At 48.6% G+C, this 20,678-nt stretch overlaps 2 protein-coding genes across 5 annotated transcripts in view; one reads left to right on the top strand and one right to left on the bottom strand.

The window, feature by feature from the left end:
* Positions 1 to 7,076, bottom strand: part of D12 (YEATS domain containing 2 homolog D12) — a 91,667-nt gene extending 84,591 nt beyond the window's left edge. Inside the window, exon 1 of the mRNA XM_077707804.1 lies at positions 6,679 to 7,076. Coding sequence (XP_077563930.1) covers positions 6,679 to 6,778 — 100 coding nt within the window. The 5' untranslated portion in view covers positions 6,779 to 7,076. The remainder of the gene's footprint in view (positions 1 to 6,678) is intronic.
* Positions 7,077 to 11,074: 3,998 nt separating this feature from the next.
* The window catches only part of LOC144179444 (uncharacterized), an 85,367-nt gene continuing 75,763 nt past the window's right edge, over positions 11,075 to 20,678 (top strand). For all 4 annotated transcript variants that reach the window (XM_077707800.1, XM_077707799.1, XM_077707802.1 and 1 more), the window contains exons 1-3: positions 11,075 to 11,689; positions 15,881 to 16,154; positions 19,640 to 19,769. In XM_077707800.1, the coding sequence (XP_077563926.1) occupies positions 11,388 to 11,689; positions 15,881 to 16,154; positions 19,640 to 19,769 (706 nt within the window). In that variant the 5' untranslated portion in view covers positions 11,075 to 11,387. The remainder of the gene's footprint in view (positions 11,690 to 15,880; positions 16,155 to 19,639; positions 19,770 to 20,678) is intronic.

Below are 20,678 nucleotides of genomic sequence, written 5' to 3'. Positions count from 1 at the left end.
TTGGAGAGTTTTGATATGGTATTGGGGACGATTAGGCGGAGCAATTGCTGGCAGCAATGCAAGGCTAAGTCCGCCTTACTCAACAATACTTACTTACTTACTTACTTACTTACTTAATGCTAGCCAAGTAGGGCTGCAAACAGGTGTGCACTTGAAATGTCTAGGTATAACATTACAATGGCTTACTAAACTTTTTTTCAAGAATAACAATGTTAAACGACTTTCCAATATTACAATTTAAATGTGCAATTAGGCTACAGAGGAAACAGTATTTTTCTTCTCGCATTTTATTAGTACCCACATAACTATACCAACACCTATGTAGACAAGATATCCTCAGCTTTCTGCTTTGCTAGCTGAGCCTATCTCATCTATGAAACGATGTCCTCAGACTATGAATTTAATGTGTAACTAGGAATCTTTAACATGTAGCACGATAAGTGGAGGAAAAAAAAAAGAGAGAGAGAGAGAGAGAGACACCGACTTGTCCAAAAAAATCATTGTTGAACATTTTGGCTTCCAGCACGGAAGCCTTGGTCACAATCTCTAGAACCTACAAAACCACTTTCCTATACCACAATTTAAACGTGTGATTAAGCTACAGAGGAAACAGTATTTTTCTTCTCAAATTTTATTAGTACCTCCAATAACCTTAGCAACACACCCTCTTAGATGGGATTACCTCATCTTTTTGTATTTGTTGTGAAGAAGGCTTCCGTGCTGGAAGCTGACATGTAATGAATAATTTTTTTATACCGGTTAGCATCTATATATATATTTTTTAAATGTACGCTCCCAGCCAGACAGGATTCCATCATGCTCTCAACTTCATAGCCCAACAAGCATAGCCCATTTGATTAAGGAAAAGTTGGGTTTGGGCTCACTGGTATTCCATGATTGCATTTCCAGTGCACAAAAACAACACACGGACAGGAAAAACGGGGAGAGGCACTAAAGTGCTCATTAAACTGGCTTAATATGCGTCATCAACTCGCCCAAATTTTCACACTAATTTTCCTTTGTATTTCATTTGAACCGCCCTGAAATACCTAAAAAGAGCTTTGTGCACATTCCTGCATTAGATTTCCGGTTCTTATCCATGTGCACCCTTATATGCAGGTTCAGACGTTCCAAAAATGGTTTATGTTGACACACAGACAGTTAAACTAAATAAATAGATTTCCGCAATTAGTAATATGATACTTCTGTGCCTAAGTCCACAGCCAAACATGAGATTATGCCATGACTCGAGCACAAAGATCAAACTATATAAGATTAGTCACTGGGCGCACAGTACTATCACCTTCCCTGTCAGACCTAACAGAGTGCAAGTTAGAAATGCTGCCTTATCTTGTCTATTTGTCCTCCTTATCTCAGGTTCAGGGTCACACAGAAATCTCAGCCTTGGTCAAAAGCTGCCCTGATAATGCTGCATAACTGGCACCACGTTGACCCTTGTTTCATCAGTCTGTGTATCTACTGCAACGCAAGCCACAAACATTCTTGTTGCAGTTACAGTGCCAAGTTACAAAACCCCTTGTGCACGCCAAATGCCGGTCTGTTGTTTTGCAACCCAGGTTACCAAGGCTGTCGGTGTTTGGAAATAAACGTGACGATCACAGGTGCAATGGCACCTGTGATATTGCACCTGTGATATCTTTCGGTTTGAAAAAGCCAATAGACCAGGTTCCAGTGCATTGCACCTGATTCTTGTGAATTTGACCAGGCCAGCCGAGAACGAGGACGGAGAATCGAATTAAAATCCTTCCAGCCCTGATTTTTTTTATCACAACCACAACAATGTTTTCTGTGTGTTTTCTTAAATTTTAGGGTCCCGTAAGCCCCAAAACAAAAATAGCGCTGGAAGTGCAAGTAATCACAGATTTATTAATGAGGCCAATAATTTGAGCACCTAGCAAATAGAAATTGTATGTCAAGCAGAGACACCACTTTTGCGTATTTTCCTAAACATTATGACTACACGAACCGACACACAAAAAATGAGCTTTGTAATGCGCGTATTTATAGATTTACAAACTTGGAAATGGAACTCGGACCGCCATTTTTTTTCAGCCTCACTTTTGTAATTTAGTCTTCACTTGAGCTGCTGCTTCTTTGTAGCGAGCAGCTCCACTAAAACGAAACAACAGTGATATCTATAGCAATAGGCATCAATGAAGAACAATTCCACAAAAAACTAGCAGTTTTGGCTTTGTTCTCCATGTGCTAGAGGAACTTTTATGTGATGGCGTCAGTTGACATCACCAGAGTCGAAAGGGTTAACGAGTGTCGAGATGTGTACCTTTATACCCTAGTGGGATCTCTAGATTTGAACGAAACAAACCCGCCACGATGGCTCAGTGGCTAAGGCGTTATGCTGCTGAGCCCAAGAACGTGGGTTCGATTCTTGTCCACAGCGGTCACTTTTCTGGTGAAAAGCGAAAGCCCCTGTGTGCCGAGATTCTGGTGTACGTAAAAGATACCCAGGCATTCAAAATTAATTCAGAACCCTCGGCTACAGCGCGCCTCATCGCCTGGGTATGGCTTCAGTGCATAAAATATCCAAAATCTGAATCTTGACCGAAACGACTGATAAGATAGGCTCAAGCGACATTGAATCAAACAGAGTTGCCATACTCCGAAGGCCAGGGCTTGGCTCACTCTATCAGGGGGCTGTTAGCAAGGCAACTCAAGTAGGTTGCGTATGCAACCTACTATGGTACAGGGGCTCTTTAAAAGACACGTTCGTGATCCCAATAACGAATTGCTTGTAGCGTGAAGCGTAAGACAAAAATGAAAACAAATTATCAGAAGTGCCTTGCCCGTAGCATACAAGAAGCCAGCGTTACATGACTCAGTGCAGAAAAAACTACAGCGCCTGCCATGGTGTCATGTAAAACACATTTTAGAGCCTCAGACCATGAGGTTCAAGGTTCAACAAAGGGTTTGAAATCAGGATCTCATGCATCCAAGCTACAAGGAACTATGAACATGAACTATGAACACCAACAAGAATTTCGACCCAACAAGGTGGGGATATTTAACATGGTTTCGGAACTTGCCCACACAAGCATTTTCGTTTTTCGCCTGCATCAGAAACACAACTGGCCCGTTATCTCGCGCTCCGTGGCACAACGCTGTTGAGCTACCCCGCCGGGCCGGGAGTTTAACTGCATCAAAAGGGGGCTTCCACCTCCAGTCATAGTACATGGGTAATCGTGACATACACAAAAGACGTAACGGAAAGGGAACAAGAAAAAAAAAAAAATTAAACCCGTTCCACTCAATGTGACAGCTATCAGAAGTGCAGAGCAGTGACTCGCCATAATGGGCTGTAGCGCCGTTGTCCACTCTACCACCCAAAACAATTCAAATTTCCCACCTTCGCAGTGCTCGCGATAATGGGTTGTAGCGCCGTTGTCGGCTCTACCACCCAAAACAATTCAAATTTCCCGCCTTCGTTGTTTCGCCCACTGCCCGAAACAGCGCCAGCGGGAGTTCTGTTCTTTTTGATTTGCTTTTCCTCCGCATGTGTCGATGTTGTACTGCCACTTTTTCCGCTTACTATCCTAAAAACCAACCCAACGAGTGTTCCTAACTAAATGAACGCGGGTGCTGGCGGTTATTTGCGTATATTTTGCTTCAAATGTACCTGCAGTTTTCTTTGCGCCAAACAATGGGGAAATGTAGGACATGCGTTAGCGGTTCACGAGTTTCGAACGCTTATGACTATACAAACCACTTAGCTTTCTAAGCCTCTGGCTTACGCCGCAATGACAGCCGCTACAACGGAATGCTGTGTGGCTCTACTTGGGTCCATCGGGCGAGCTACGACGACAAGTCGAGCCCCTAAAGTGCTCTGCACTAAAAAATTAGTGTCCTTCCACTCTGTGAGGAGAGATAACCTGCGAAGCTTGACCACAGTCCACGGAGTGAACGAAACAAAACACTTTTGCTTGTAAGTTGCGATTGAGCATACTTCGTTGTTAACTATAGCTGAATGAAGCCCGGAAGAGTCCGAGCTTTATTTTAGTGGGCAAGCATGATCTGTTGGTTTCCCTCCCGTGTCATAGGCATCATGTTGTTGTAACACACCAACCCAATCCGCTCGACCACTGAGGACACCGGACAGGTCACACTGGGGCAGTTTCACGTCCACGTTTAAAACTCCCGCCAGCACAACGGACATGTCATCAGTAACGGCATGAAACCGATAGTTGCACGTACTTTCCCACTCCCTCCCTCCCCTCCGAACACATGCACACATAAGCCGACAACCGGTTACGTGTGCGTGCTCATAAGTAAAAGACGCCGTTGAAAATATCACTCTGGAGGCCTTTTAAAGGCCAACTGCACTCAATTTTCACCCTGGCTAAATGCCTTCAAAATGTGTAGTAGGTACCATGAGAACTACTGCGACGCGACCGGTAGCTCTGTGCAATGCGTGGTTATTCAGTTTCAGGCACTCAAAACAACGCCCTTGCAGACGACAAAGCACCTGCCGGCGTGTCGCGCAAACAGCTATGCAGCGGAAGTGACATGCCAGCCATCCAGGCCGATCGGCCTGCCTCGCAGCGGGAGAATCCGGGAAACTCGTATTTCCCGCCGCCGGTACGCCTGGCTTTCATGGCTACGAAGAGGCTTTGTTCACCGTGCTATAGTGAACTAGAATACTTCTAGTTCACTATAACCGTGCGGTTCTCTCCTTTTCAAGTGTCGTCGCGACATCATGCCTACGCGGTGTGCTGCTGTCGGAGCGCACGAATAGTGTCGTGCTTGCGGAACAAGCGCTCGCTTTTCCGCGCGCCTCCCATACCTCCGCACGCGCGCGCTCACAATATCCTCCTGGCTGGCCGAGCCGGCCGCGTCGGCCGGTCCACACAGCTCGCGCCGTCAGGCCAGGCCATCTGGCCGCTCGCGCCGATGGCTGGCCGCTCGCGCCGACGTTCATTCCGCCTGTCCGTAATGGCCGCGTTTTGCCCAGTTTCGTTTTCAAAAGCGTCGACTTTTGCTGGTGGCTTGCGGTGTCGCACATTTTAGGCGTCATACTTCGTACATCGCGGTCTTTTTAGTCATACTATGCAGGAACAGTGATTTTGCGCGGTCGAAATTTTGAGTGCAGTTGGCCTTTAAGGTGAATGGGTAATATTGGTGCACAAGTAATATTGGCGTTCCAAGCGGGCAAGTTCCTGTTCATCCGGGAGGGATTCCCAGCTACTCAATGAGCGGGAACTTGAAGCGGCAACGATGGCGCCAGTGGCTTTCCATTGTTTTCGCGCATATTTGCGCTTCTGTTCGGGCCTACACTTCATTTCCCGCACTTGTTCCTCCAAGCGAACAACATGCATTCGTCCCATAGCAAGTTAAATCCTGGAAGGCATCCAGCTTTATTCTTGCGTGCAATCATGTCGCTGTTCATTTCCCTACCCCGTTGTAGGCATCTTAGTGCCTGTGTAACACGCCAACGTAAAAGCGAACAGCTTGATTATGGAGGACAGCTAGCCGGGTGCGATGAGCCATGAGGCTTCCCCGTTTAAATCTCCCACCAGCACAACGGACACGTCATTGGTAGTGGCATGACGCCCAGCTGCGCGGGCACGGACCCCTGCTTTCGCCCCCAACCCGTGCCCGCATGAACTGGCAACCGGTGATGGACGCACAATTAGGCGTGAAATACACTGACGGAATTATCGCTGGGAAAGCATTTCAAGCTAAAGAATTACTGGGCTCACGTGGGCATTCAGACTGGGGAAGTGGGCTCTTCATCCGGGAAGTGGAATATGAGGCGGAAACTGCGGCGGCTACGAGTTCGGCAGAGGCTTTCGGTCAGTTTTAGGCCCATTCGCGCTTCTGTTGATTCTCCGCCATCATCTGATAACGGCGCTACCGCCGTTTCAAGCTGATTGCGCAACTTGCGAAAGAGGCATGGGTGGTGGCGAGGGAAATAACGCTTGTGAAAGAAAGGTCAGCGGTAGCGAGGAGGATCCCCGGAGCGGCGACGAGTAAAGCGGCTTCACCGAATAAAAACTAAGGAGGGGCTAGACATGCACTGCTTCGCAGTAAAATATCATGGTTTGCGGTGTGGACTCGTAGAGAGACGAACGAAATTGGTGGGCGGAGAGAGCTACAAAATTTGCATCCTACTTTGGGCTCTTGAGTACTGATCTTTTCTGCACGTGTACTGAGTGTTGATGGATCACACTGACAGCTGCAAGATGCCTAGCCAGGACCCGCCGGATATCAGCACGACCAATACAATCCGATGTAGAGCTAGCGTATCTGAATCAGCCAGCCGAGCGCAATCGGTTGACTGGACCCAAGGACGCAGGTGACCGACGGAGCTCCGCTCCTCAACGGAGTGACGTGATTTGAGGCGAAATGTGACGCGTGGGTTGTGGAGGCAAGAAAGTCGCTCCAAATGGAATAGTCGAGTGCAATATATGTCCCAGTCGCTCGGGACGGGGCAGGTAGTCGTTTTTTGGTAGTATCTCGGTCCACGGGGGCGGCGCGAGCTAAGTTGAACAGCGGAGACGGGAATTTTGTAATTAAGTCACGAAAGGCAATAAGTGTACTGTACGCTAACACAGAGATCGATTTAAAAACGATCATTTCTGCGATTGTAGTATTCAGGAGTCAGTTATCGTTGTAGCATGGCCAAGCGCTGCCCCACCAACTCACCATCTTGCTCGTGCAACTTGATTCGTTTCTGCTGAGTGTGTAGAGGGATGGACTCGTAGTCGGGGTCCTGATCGATGACTCGCTTTGGAGCCTGTGACATGCTGCCGCTGCGGGACGCAGCGAAGAAGTGAGAACATCAAACAAGGCCGAAGAGGGCAGCCGACGTTCTCGTGTAGTGCTTCAAAGCCGCTTCGCCCGCTGCATCCGCGAGAGGATCGCGCAGAGCAGAGACGATCTCAAGTTCCAGGTTTAAGCTCTGTCAGGAAATAACCTGATCGGCAGACAAAGCGTACATTCACACGTGGAAGGGACGAAAAAGCGGCGCAACCCGAGATTCTCATCGGACGAGTTGACAGGACCCCATGGGCGCCGCCATTTTCACGCGCGCAACGCCAAAGTTAGCGACACGCCAGATAGCAAGAACCAAAAAAAACTAGCGTCAAAGACAAATAAAAGTTTTTATTTTCAGTTTCTGGCGCATTTTGTTTTTTCAATTCACGTTTAAGCAAACTGTAGTAGTTAGTTCAAAACGTCAGCACGAACAATGCCAAATGGCAGTGCAAAGGCCGCGGGCATTACGTGTGCACTGTGCCATCGCCTCCTTTATTACTACAATGCCTGCGGCGTCACCCCAAAGCGTGCCCGTCTTGCCCTCTCCCACTGCGCCTGAATTCCGTGTGGTGGCGCCACCCACCGATCCTCCCGCTGCCGATCCTCTCCCGCTAGTCGCGTCGCACGGTAGCAGACGATCCGCGGGCAAAGCGCGCACTGAGCATTCTCGCTTCTTGCCAGCTCTCGCTTCTTGCCAGCATTCCTGTCGTTAAAGCCGAGTAAGTAATGACTGCCCGCTAATTAAGCGACGATTTTGCTCGTGAAATAAGTATACCTTCCCAGCCGAAGAATGCGATGTTGCTGCGTTCCATTCTGTACATCAAGCGTGCGGAAGAAGGAGCCCAATGTCTCCTACCATGAGTTCCCAGTGGACGAAGCCCTGAAAACGCAGTGGTTAAAGAACATTTCTAGGAAGAACTGGGAACCGAACTCAACGTCGAACTACTCAGTGGTCTGCAGCCTTCACTTTCGGCCGGAAGATTTTCGGACTGACACGAAAAGGCGTAGGTTGAAGCAAAATGCTGTGCCTAGTGTTTTCCCGCACTACCCTAAGTACATGAAGCCGGCTCCGAAAAGAGAAAGAAGAAGCGACGCCAGCATCAAAAAAAGAAAGCGGGAACCCTCACCAGCAAGAACGACTAGTGCTGCACACAAAGCATCATCCACGTTGGTGTTACCAGCAGTGACTTCACGAGATGCTGCCACGGTCGCAGCATGTTCAACTCAAGGCGAAGTCTCAGAGATGGAGGGAATCGATGTTTTTGGCCAACGCACGTCTTCAAGCGACTGCCAAGATTACGAAACGGACATGGATGAGGCAGAAACGATGGCAGCAACACCTCGCCCTGCGTGTGCCCTACGGACCATTGGCACGCAAGCAGAAGTACGGTACACCTCGGCAGCTTACTTGGAAAGGAAAAAATGGACAGATAAACAACGAGCATGGAAGGCACGCAATGAGAGGTTGCAAGCAACTGTTGATGCCTATAAAAAGGAGCTTGCTCGTCTGAAAGAAGATAACAACGTGGTCAAGTTCCTAAGCATTGTGAATGACGCGCACCAGGGAAATGCAAAAGCAAGGCTCATCATGGATCAGGTGGTCAACTACGAGGCGAAAAAGCCGGCATGGAGCGAAATTACCGTCAGACATTGCATCATTCTCAGAAACCTTTCAACAAAATCCTATGAATACATCAGAACTGAAAACTTGCTCGGCCTTCCATGTCGCACCACGCTACAAAAGTATTTGGGAAGCGCTTCAGGAGAAACCGGTTTCAGTGACCTGGTGAAGCAAAGGCTGAACACCGAGCTGGAGTGCCTCCAAACGCCGCAGGCAAAGGTCTGCAGCCTTGTTGTGGACGAGATGCGGATTAAGCAGAGGCTCGAGTACCACAAACAAAGAGACGTGTTTCTTGGAGACGTCGACGTGAGCAAGGATCTTGACCACCTTTTATCTGCATCGGATAAAGGTGAACTCGCCAACTCACTTCTCTGCTTTCTGCTCTGTGGGTTGCACGCCAAATTTAAGATTCCCGTGGGATATTTTTTTACGAAAGGCTGCACGGGCGAGCTGCTTGCAGAAACCATCAGACATGTCATAAAAAAAACCGAGGAACTTGGATTTCAAGTTGTCCGGCTGGTTACGGACAATCACAGAACTAACGTTGCAGCGATGGAAATCTTGTCGGGAGGGCAGCTGCAAACTCAAGTAACCCATCCAGCCGACCCATCTAGGCAACTGCTCCTTGCTTTTGACCAGAGTCACGTTATCAAGAATATTCGATCACAGTTTTTATCCAAGGACTTCGGACAAAACCAAGAAATATCATCGACGTATGTTAAGGACCTCTACGAGCTGCAGCGGGGAAGCAGTGTGAAGCCTGTCCGGTTCCTCACCAGAAGACACCTTTACCCATCGAACCTCGAAAAGATGGGAGTCAAGACTGCACTGCAAGTGTTTTCGCCAGCTGTAACCGCTGCCTTGAGTTTCATGAAAGACCAGGCAGGACACACCTGTGACGCAAAGTTTGCAGGAGTCGGCCCAACAGTCGAGTTCATGAGCAACGTGCACAAGTGGTTTGTGCTTATGGATGTGAGCAATTGCCAACAGCACATCCACCAAAACAATCCAGACACCAAGGAATTTTCTGACCCTGACGATCCACGACTTCAGTGGCTTGAACTTGTATTCATCGAATACATTGAAAACCTCAAAGAGACAAGCTCAGAAGACAGCTTTCTCACAAAGGAGACCTACCATGCTCTCGTGTTCACCACTGTCTCTAACGTGCAGTGCATCAGGCTTCTGTTGAGTGAGCTTCGGTTTCAGTTTGTTTTGACAAGGAAACTTTCTAGCGACCCAATAGAATCATTCTTCGGAATACTGCGGCGCTGCGCGGGCTGTAACGATATGTTGGACGTGCGGAGCACCCTTTGCGGCATAGAAAAAATGCTGAAGACCGGAATCGTGGCTTCTTCAAAGAGCAGCAATGTCAGCAGCTCGACATCTTTCTGCTCATCCCGGGCCATTGTCGGAAGCAACGTGCACAGCACTGAGATCACCCCGTCTCCCACCGTTAAGCTGGCACAGCAAGCGCTACGAGACGTCTGCACGTCGGCGACACCGTTCCTGCCAACAGCAGACATGGCCGCGCTTTCATTCGTCGGAGGATACATAGCTCGTGCTGTAGCAGAGAATATCGCATGTGACAAGTGCGTTGCTTTGGTCCAGAAACCGAGGGGAAGCTGCGCCACGGACGGGCTGATATCCCACCAGGACAGAGGTGGGCTGTCATATCCGACGCAGCAGCTAGTGCGACTGCTGCATGGATTGAAGAAGTTTGTTGACGCCATGCTTTCTGATCGTCGCTCACTTACGAAGCCCCTAGAAGCATGCTTGACGCACAGTGTTGAGGTCATCACGTCAATGCCAGTCTTGGTGTGCGCAAATTCCGACGAGAGTCATCGGCGAGAGTTGGTGGAACTTATATGCAGAAAGTTCATCAAGCCGCTGCTGACCAACCATGCATTTGATATGACCGATAAGAATGCAGTGAGAAGGATGTGGTGCACAAAGCCTCTCTCACGAAAAGTTCTCAAACTTTGAAAATCGGCTTTCCACATGCACGTGCAGGTGCGGCGCATGCAGTGTAACATAACAACTCTGCATGTTTTCACATCTGTTTTGTTTGTGTTCATTTACAATTGTTCTTGAGCTGTTTTATGCCGGTTGATTTGCCTGAATTTGTAATAAACGTATGTGTGTTGTCGGATGCGCGTCTCGATCGTATCGTTGCCCAATGAAACCGACAGCTTCACCGCTGCTGTCATGAGTCGAAACACAACCATTCAGAACATATCAGAACAGCAAACTGTACAGGAAGCTGATTACGTGTAGGGAGTTACACCTGTCTATTCAAAGTAGCCAATATATCCGCCAAAGAACAACAAAACCGATACAGTTAAAGCGCGTACCCATACACTGTACTAGGGAAACAGAATCTGTTCATTTAATGATTGCACTATAAAGCACTCTGGAAAAGAGCACAGTCATCTAAAATAACAACAAAAACGCAGGTATACAAGTTTTATTTTGTAATATACTTCAGATGGAAGCAAAATCGCGCACAAAAACCCGGCATGAGCTGACGCCAGCAACCGCTACCGAGGATCGGTCACTTGCGCCACCCCGCGGTGAGTGAGTGAAATAGGCTGGCGATCTGGCAGCAATGGGAACCGGCGCGACGCTGCAGGCATCGTAGTAGTAAAGGAGGCGATGACTGTGCTTGTCGTGAATCGTCCACTCGTGCTAGAATCGCAGGTGGCGCGGCGGGCGCTTCAGAAAGAGATCGTCAGCCGCCGAGAAGACTGTTTCGGTGTGAACGGTGTTTGTGGACTGTTTTGTGTTGTCCGCGTTCTCCCATCCTGCGATGTCCCATCTAGAGTGAAGAGTTTCCCCGCTCTTCCATCCCTGCATCGATACCCCTCCCTAGTGGTCCTGTGGCATGCGCTGCGGCGTTCCCTAGAAGCCCACCACCACCACCACACTACCACCCCTTCAGCGTTCGACGACCCGTCGGCGAAGATCCCATCGAATCATGTCCGGGAATGGAATCGCCAGTGCGCAGGGCACCGTGGTCTTCAGTTTGCCAGCTTCGGCGACGACGGACCCGTGCGCGCAACCCCAGCCGGGCCCCGCCGCCTTCCCTGTGGCGCAGAGGTCTACGCTGTCGCCCAACGCGTCACCCTTCGTGCCCAAGAACTTCGCGCTGCCCGTCGTGGCGGCGACGGCGACTCCGCAAGCGCCCTTTGCTGTGGCGGCGGCCGCCCCAACGGCGGCCGATAGCGACATGTCGTACACGCCTGCGTTGCCAACCAACGTGCAAACAATCTACGTAACGTGAGTCTTCCTTGTGTTGCACTTTCGGGGCCCTGCTCGGAGTCGTGACGCATTTTTTTCCGGACCACGCGCTGCGTCCGTCCTCTGGGTTTTCCTCGTAGCTAGCCGACCGGGACCAGTTCGGTGATAGAGCAGCGCGCTGATAACGGAAACGGAGCACGAAAGTTTTCAATGGTTGCTTCTCCGCCGCGCGGCCTCGTGGACGCTTTGTTGCGTAATAATGGCCGCGGGTTCGAACGCTCCTGGGCGAACAAGAACGCGCGGTGATTCGGCTTCCTTCCTCATCGCGTAGGCAACGTGGCGTTCGCCGCACGAGCGAAGGAAGCTTTGCAGTGCAATCCGGGCGCGCGCGCGGTGACGTTCGAATAGCGAAGCTGTAGCTGTAATCCGATGATGGACTGACAAAGCGGCCTGATTGCAGTCCGTCGGTTAGTCATGCGATCGGCGTCAGTTCGTCGAAGCTGCGGAGGGGGTTGACCTTACGAACCCGGGGAACGCTAGCAGGCGTTGTTTGCGTGCGACGTAATGCGTGGTCAGGTGCGTCGCGTTTCGTTGCGACAACTGATAAGCGCGCAGCCTACTTTCACGGCTGCGACGCGCTTTGCGACGACCACCGCGTTGCGTGTAGTGAGTTGGCGCGCTATCAGCAGATCGACGTAAGCTCCGAGGCGTGACTCTAAATTTTATTTTGATGCGTGGGGAAAATATGGCAGGCGAACTGGAGAATTAACGGTAGTAACTGGGTCAGTTCGAGACTAATCCACCTTGCGTTGATGACGCTGTACAGCCGTGGCGGATAGTCGTTTTTGTTCGACTTTTTGCTTACCTGGTGTTGCGTAAGCCTCGCAGTTTGGATTTCAGTGCGAACACAAATTTGAGTAGTGCCTAAATCGTGTCGTTCGAGAAATTGGAGACAAAATGCTGCGTCAGTCTTTCCCCCTAGGCTTTGGAGGGATTGAATTGTGTGTGTGATGAATGGAGCGCAGCTTTTTTTGTTGCTCATTATATTGCATAAAGGAAGTTTGCACGCCTTGTGGGTTCTGTTTAATCGCAGTAGATAAAAGATCTGTCTGCAGGACGAACAATGTTCTCACTTGCTCTCACAGTTTCCGAGTGAGCTTAGTTCTCGCGGAGCGGGAATTCAGCTGGGCTACAAAACCGTGGCACTGTAGCCAGGCAATTGCCAGTAATGACAATTAAAAGCAAAATTATTTCGCTAAACACGATGAATAGCATTTAGTAGCTGTATGGATCACATGGCATTTTTGGCTGGGCACAGAATAGCAGACTATTTGGAGGTTCACTTAGAACCTGATTCAAGGCTGATGTGGGCATTGAAGAGGAATCCTTACAGGGCCTGAATTGATCTGGAGCCATCTGTGGGGTTGTTCTTCCACTTTACCAGAAAGAATCCACATTCAAGCCAAGAGTACTTGTCGCTTGTATTAAAAGGACAACTGACCCGCCGTGGCGGATCAGTGGCTAAGGCATTGTTGTGCTGCTGAGCACGAGGTCATGGGTTCAATTCCCGGGCGTGGTGACCGCTTTTCTGATGGAGGCGGAAATCAAAAACGCCCATGTGTTCGAGATTTCAGCGCACGTTAAAGATCGTGGTCAAAATTAATCCGGAGCCCTCCACTGCGGCGCACCTCATCGCCTGCGTTGCGTTGGCGCGTTAAACCCTACAATCAATCAATAAAAGGACAACCTGCAAGCTCTAGGTGGGAAATTCCAATCCCCTGATTACCCACTCATAATTTTCAGTGGGCTTTCTCTCACAGCGACCAGATGAGCGCTGTTTCTGTCACACCAAGCCAGAAGTGACTGAAGCAGGGGGGCCCAATTACAAAGGCCTGTTGTGCCAAGAGGTTTTTCTTAGCTTAGGTAGAACAAACTCCCCCCTCATTTGTTGCTCCGAAAGGTTTTTTTTTTTTTTAATGTTGTGCGGTTAATCAATGAAAAGCGTAGAATCATCAGGTTGTACGAGTGTTGGCTGCCCACTTATCTGCTACTGGCTGCTAATGAACACAAGCTTGACCATGTGCCGTATGTGTATGACTGTATCACTTGCCTAACAGAGTTTTAAGGCACAATCACACTCGCTTGTTGCCTGTTCACATTTGCATCTCTTCTAGGTTGTGTGGTTGTTAAACAACGCTTAAAAGGTCAATGCGGACAAGACACAAGTTTGGTTCATTTGAAAGATTGCCTCGTTGGAATCATACTGACAAAATTCTTAGTGTAAACTTCACCCAAATAAGCTATATAATTAGGAAAAAAAGGGAATGGCCATGCAGCCCACTAGCTCATTTCCCGCAACAGAACCTATGATGTCATAACAGCCAGCTCTGGGATTGGCTGAGGCCGGCTGAACCAAACGCAAATTAGGCGCGGCTTATAAGCTTGCCGAGAAAGCTATTTGCGCTTAAATTTGATGCATATTCATTTTGCAGCCGTAAGAATGGTGGGGCAAATGATGAAAGTTATGAAAATGCATGTAGAAGTACCGATGCGTACTGCCGTTGGCACTGGGCCCACTATGCTTCGTTGAGATGCACAGAAGTCCGCCGCTTTGAGTTGTCTTAGACTACACTGGCCGATTGGCATAAGCGACATTGTCTTACGTGACCTTGTTTACCAAGCATACCCCATGTTTCACGAAGCCATCACTTTCTACCATAACAAAAACAAACCAGGTGCAAATACAAAACAAAACAATGGCCAACAACGGTCCGCAACTCAGCATGGTAGCACCGTCTGTGAGGACCGGTAGTAAGCAAGGCTGCAGAGCCTAATGATGCAGTTTAAGTTCTTTTGAATACCCGCCCTTCTGACGTCATGGCAGACGTCACGAAAGCACACGATTTGGCGGGAGAATCAAAATTTTAACCTAAAGTGATCAATTTCTTAGTGAATACAGCACCGTTTGCTGCGGACAAGCGCTGATGGCACTATGAAATGCAAAATCCTTCGAATAAAACAAACTTGTATTTTGTGTGCATGGCCCCTTTTATGCTGGTGCATGCAGTATGGCATATAACAATCAAGCCTGACTCGAGTACGGCAATCTGACTGAGTGGTCGGACAGTGCACAAGAATTGCATGTGCTGCGGTTACGTTCAGTGTTGCTGCATAGCCTATCGGTGATGCTGGCGCGACTGTGTCCACTTATCCTTCTGCTTGTTGACTCCCAAATTTAATCTATAAATGGTGTCTACCAACATTTTATGCATTTTCCAAGGTGTATTGTTGCTTCTTTTTGGGCAGGTCACCTGGAATGGCTCGGAGGCACCTACACCCATCTTTGCTAGTGCTTGTAAATATCCATCAAACCAGTTATCCAGTTAAACCGGCTTGGAGCGTCTCTGGCCTTGAAAGCCAGTTATGCGGATTTTCAGCAATGGATAATCAGTATATCTAGTTTCGAAACCCGGTTAACTGGATATTTGAAAATTCAAACAATTCTGCATGGAATGTATTCTTTAATAAAGCAGCCATAGAAAAGAAAGTGGCTTAAAAAAAAACAACAGTGGCACGATAACACCGACGCCAAAAAAAACCTGCTTGGGTTCGAAAAGATCTCTTTCCTATACAAAACAAATCCAGATATCCAAATATCTGTATGCAAAAACTGTTTTAACGAGGTACGCTAACTGATCACACCGGTTATCCAGCTTTCAAATTCGAATAATCAGCGAATTGAATAAACCACACGGCCCTTGATGAATCGTTGCCCTTAATGTTACCCTCAATGAACCGTTGGTCATTAAGGGTAACAATGAATCCCTAGAGAAGGCAAGCGTGGCAGGGGGCAGCGGAAAGTTAGTTGGGCAGATGCGATCAAGGAGTTTGCAGGGATAAATCGGTCGTAGTTAGCACAGGACTAGGATAATTGGAGGTCTATGGTAGAGGCCTTTGCCCCGCTGTGGGCATAGACAGGCTGATGACGATGACGAATGAACAGATTACCGGTTTTTCCGCAAAACCGGTTTGGTGTTGCCCCACTGGTCTTTGCACTATTGCCGTTTGATACCTTGGTTTTTAAAAAGATTCCGCACATGCCTGTAGGGTGTTTGTCTTTTCAGTGATCTAATCATAGATAAGAGGGAATGAGTGTGATTTCAAGGGCCTGTACTGTCGTGTTCATGAATCGAGGCTTCACGTTGTTCCCTCCTCTCGCAATGTGTGCAGGGGCCTGCCCGGGTACTACGCCCCGTACGTGCCGACGCCGGCGGTGCCGTTCTACGCAATGCAGTACCAGTGCGTGTACCAGCCACCTCCTCCTCCCCCTCCCCACGCCCATCCGGCACACATGGGGGGCGTCTGCTGCCCCATGGAGGAGGGCGGCCTCGCCCCTCCGCCTCTAATCGCAGACGAGGCCCCGCCCACCGCTGCCATGCTGCCCCCCGGGGGAACGGGGCCACACCACCACCACCTGCAGGCATCGGGCCCCGGCAATGCTCTGGTGAGGAGGCGATAAAGGGGCCGTGAAGACCAAAATAATCAGAGCCCCTTTCCTATGGGGTACTGACACGTAACTGCAAAGCTAAGATTAACTATTGTAAAAAGCTTCCTTTGTATGTGGAGATACCCCCTTGGAAGTTGAAACCATAATCGTTCAGTAGAACAAATTTCAAATCAAGTTTAATCCTTGCGTGCACGAGAGAGGCCATCCAAGCCATCGAGCAAGCTCATGGCATCATCTGCACTTCGACCCAAACAGCCGATGTCAGGGCTCTCGTGACGTATCGAGGCGGCTGGTGCGCGCTTTTCCGCCTTGTGCGTCACGTCACCGTTTTTGGCACTGACATCACGTGCGACTACGGCCGGTCGGGCTGGTCTGTCACGGGAGCGCCGAGACCAGCATTGGTTGTGGTGCGACAAGAACAGTGTTGCAAATGCACCTCCCTGTCATAGTGGCTGCCTCAGCGTTCGCTACACCGATACCGAAACTTAGACGAATAAACATAGCTGTAAGTAATTATTTATGCTGCGTTCGACGATCTAATCTGCTGTTCTGTGGTTAGTGGGCTCGTAGGCACCCATAGCCGCGAAAAAAAATTTAACAAAATTTGTTGTCTGAACTCCTTTAAGAGAAAGATGGTTAAAAGATGAAGCTGCTTCGACTGTGTCGCAATGAGGCAGTTGGATAGACGCCGGATGCATTATGCATGGGGCCCAGATTCGATTCCCACTGAGGGAGGCGTCTTCTTTTCTTTTTCTTTCTTTCTTTCTTTCTCTTAGGGCGGTTGATGTGCCTTCACTTGTCATGACCGTTTTGGGAAACCGACTATGTGAAGTTGGCTTCCCTGCAGTGTGTTTTGGTGCAACATCGACCACCATTAGCAAGGCATCAAAAGCTTCGCTTTCGTGCAGCCTGGTTTAATTTTAAAGAACCAGCCTAAAAACTTTCAAATTTTGTGCTACAGGCACATAACATAGGCAGTAGTGACGTAATATTTTTTTAAACACTCGTAATATTTTGTCACGAAACAGCCCTTTGCCATCAAATATTTTCATAAAGTGAGGTCGAGTAACACGAAGTCACACAAACATTAATTTTTGCATCCTGCTTCTACACAACGTGTATGGCAGATGTACACTACAGCACTTTGGTGGAATACAGCATATGGAATGTTATTTCTGTTGACGTTAAAGAGAGCTGCAGTTTTTCTCGAGCCTTGAAAAAAACGTTATCAAAGGTAATAATTTCGAATCACTAGCTTGATCTGTATATAACTATGTATCAAAAGCATGACTATAGCATTTATTGCCTCGTTCTCTCTGGTCAGTTTTACTTGTTTGTGGCTGACACACGCTGAGGAAATGTGTGCTACTCAGTTTCAGAGGAGGACGGTGGGTAGCCAAAACATGTGGCAACAGCAGCAGATCGAATGGGTTTATTTCTAGGAGGGAAAAAGTGCGTTCTGGGGTAATATTTCAATTTAGGTGCAATAATAAAAAAAATGAAAATGCATGGTGCTGCAAGGGCGAGCAGGGTAAAAGGTGATTTGACGCTGTCTGGGCTTTGCTTCCTTTGTATTTCGCACTGTTATGCGCCACACACACACACACAAAAAAAACAGGAACAGTGCACTGATCTACAGCACGTGTCCAGAGAAGCACAGTTCACGCCGCTTGGACCCACACATCAAAACAGGACGCAATTTTCCCTATTAGAGAAAATGAAAACTGAGGGAGGATAACCACACACTGTGAACAGCATGTGCAAAAAAAAAAAACGAAAAGTAAAGACTGAGCTGGAGGGCTTTTACGGGCTTTTTGAACACACCAGTTGTCTGTGCCTCGCATGTGATTTCAGATATTTCCGGACACTTGTTTTCAAAAACAATACAGTAATGTACTGAATTGGTTTCAGAGGAAGTTTGCACTATATTCTGGCCATTTGTGAGCCAATTGGAAGAGTGTGGCATTGGATTTTGAGTCGTGGTATCGTATGCAGTGCTAAATGGTGGAGATGAATGGGCCGAGGATTTCACTTGGCAAGAGGTCTTTAGTGAGTCTAAGAGAGAATTTTTATTTGTCGAGCAGAGGCTGCTGCTGCTCGAAAAGTATCCACAACTTCCCACCCGGTTTCAATACCCTGCTAGGCTTTCCACGAGTGGGCAACGTGTAAACCTCCGTAACACAAAACTTACTGAAGTTATCATCGTGAAATCTGAAATTTAACTATTTGTGTGTGTCTTCCTGTGGGCCTGCCAAATGTCATTACTCTATGCCAAAAAACAAAGATCACTCCGATCCCCACCTCCCCCCTTATGTTGACATTGTGGAGCCCAAAGCATATGTTGGGCATATTTAAGGCAGAACATTGTTTAAGTTCATAATAAAAAAAAACAGCTAAACACATCCTCAAAGAGAATTGATACAGAAGCAGAACAAAAGATGTGCTTGATCCCTCTTCCATAGGAACCGGTAAAACACGAAAGTGAAATGTACCTTCACACGAGCAGTTGAATGTATATTGTGCATCGATATGAACTTGCACATCGCTATTTATATTTCGTCAGTATGGCACCGTTATACGCATCAACGTTACACACTGGATTGCACGTGCCGGAGCATTGCGTAAATACGACTGAAACCAGAGGTGCTCGCAAACTGTTTGCGTGAACGAAACCAAACGGATTGTCAGCGAATCGTTTGGTGAACACACGGTCCGCTGCAGCGAAAGGAGCGAGCAAACCGTGTCACGAGTGCAACATTCGCAAGCCGGCGTCAATCTTACTCCGCGGTCATTGCCTTACAGGCGTCTTCGCAAGTTACGCTGCTCGTCCCCCGTGCACGTAGGCGCCGGCATTGAGGCGCCAACTGTTGGCGCTTATTAGCGTCATGATGCACTACTTCGCTTTGCCTTTCCTAGACGGCACCACCATCTGAAGGGAAAGATATAAGGCGTGTTTGTCGTTTTGTTCACGCATGTGTTCGTAGCGCAGTTGGGAGAGCGTTTCATACCTCCCGTTGCCGCGAAAGAGAGTTCAGGGTTCAAATCCCGGCACAGCCGCGTTAATCTCAGTTTTTCTTGCAATGTCATTTTTGTGACGGATATGACGGATATGACTTGTTTGACCCCTGCACAAAACTCTTTCGTGTTAAAAGAACACAAGAAAAAAATGCAGAAAGAGGCTGCCTCGTGCTGGTGTGAGAGGCGAGCGACACGAGGAAAACAAAGCATCAAGAGAAAAACAAGAATGCTGGCTTTGCCCTGCCAGCTCTACCACTGCCCATTTCCTGTTTTGTTGAGCGCACCGAAAGAGACACGGGATCGCATTGCACGATGATCCACTGCCGGTGACTGTGCGAGCGGCGACGCCGGATTTCGTGTTTGCACATTCAGTGGCTTTTCTTTCAAGCCACGATGACTGTTGCCGCATCGCTTTGTTGTCTGGCCTCTCAGACGACGTCTCCCTCTTTTGCTCCTGGTTGCAGCTGCCGCACCCTGTGCACCACCACCAGCAGCAGCAGCAGCCCACCATGATCATCCAGAACAGCGGCCGCAGGAATAAAAAGAAAAGCAGAAGCGGCCGCCGGAGAGACCACGCTGCGCACAGGGACTGCGGTGAGTGGTGGGCCGCGCCTTCGCTGCACCGCCTGCTTCTGGAGGGGTAATCATTGTCTGGCGAGGGCTTTGTGGCATACAACAAAAAGCTTTTCCACTCAAATGTAAAAGCTGTTGGAAGTGCAGAGCAGTGATTCGCCATAATGGGCTGCAACGCCGTTATCCACTCACTGCTACCACCCACTGCAATTCAAATTTCCCGCCTTCACAGTGCTCGCGTGCCCCCTGCCTGAAACTGCGCCAGCGGGAGTTCTGTTTCTTTTTGTGCTTGCTTTAATTTCGTATGTGGGAGCTGTTTTGCGGCATTTCAAACACTGCATTTTCTTCTTGCGCGTGCAGCCTTTCCCAATTCCTCAATTCACAGGTGGAAAACTAAGTAAAACGTGTACTGTGACCCTGTGGGTTGCAGCCAGCAGCTATTGACAGTTCCTCTACTTCCCTGTTGGCCAGGCTACCTATCTGCTATTGCAAGAGCTCTTGCAACTGCTGTTCTGTGCAAACGTTGCACTCCATATAGTGCACTCACTTGGTCCTCACACCAATCAGGAGTTTGAAAATGACGAGTGCCTGTCTATAGATGAATGTGCCTATTTTTTTTCCCCTTAGTGGCTTTAGTCTAATGGGGTGTTTCATTGGCATTGCATTGGGATGTTGGTCAGATGTCAAATGTGCCCACTGTGTGCAACAAAAGGCCTAGATGGGGTGCAAGCTTCTACGGAGGCTGTTAGCACAACTGCATTAACCCTTTGAGGGTTTTTGCCGTACGTGTGCTGCGACGGTTTTCCGTCCCGCAAGGTCTTTGCCGTACGGGTACGATTTTGAGCATCCGTTTGAAATGTCGCGCCATATTAACGATGCATGCTCCCTGGGAGGTGCTGCCACCTCCTGGGACTTACAAGAAGTGTTTGA

This window comes from Haemaphysalis longicornis, unplaced genomic scaffold (genome assembly GCF_048455015.1).
Source record: "Haemaphysalis longicornis isolate Haplotype H1 unplaced genomic scaffold, Haemaphysalis longicornis Haplotype H1 scaffold_4, whole genome shotgun sequence".
Classification (NCBI taxonomy): Eukaryota; Metazoa; Arthropoda; class Arachnida; order Ixodida; family Ixodidae; genus Haemaphysalis; species Haemaphysalis longicornis.
The sequence above is the reverse complement of the archived record's forward strand: the minus strand, read 5'-3'. Positions and strand labels throughout refer to the sequence as shown.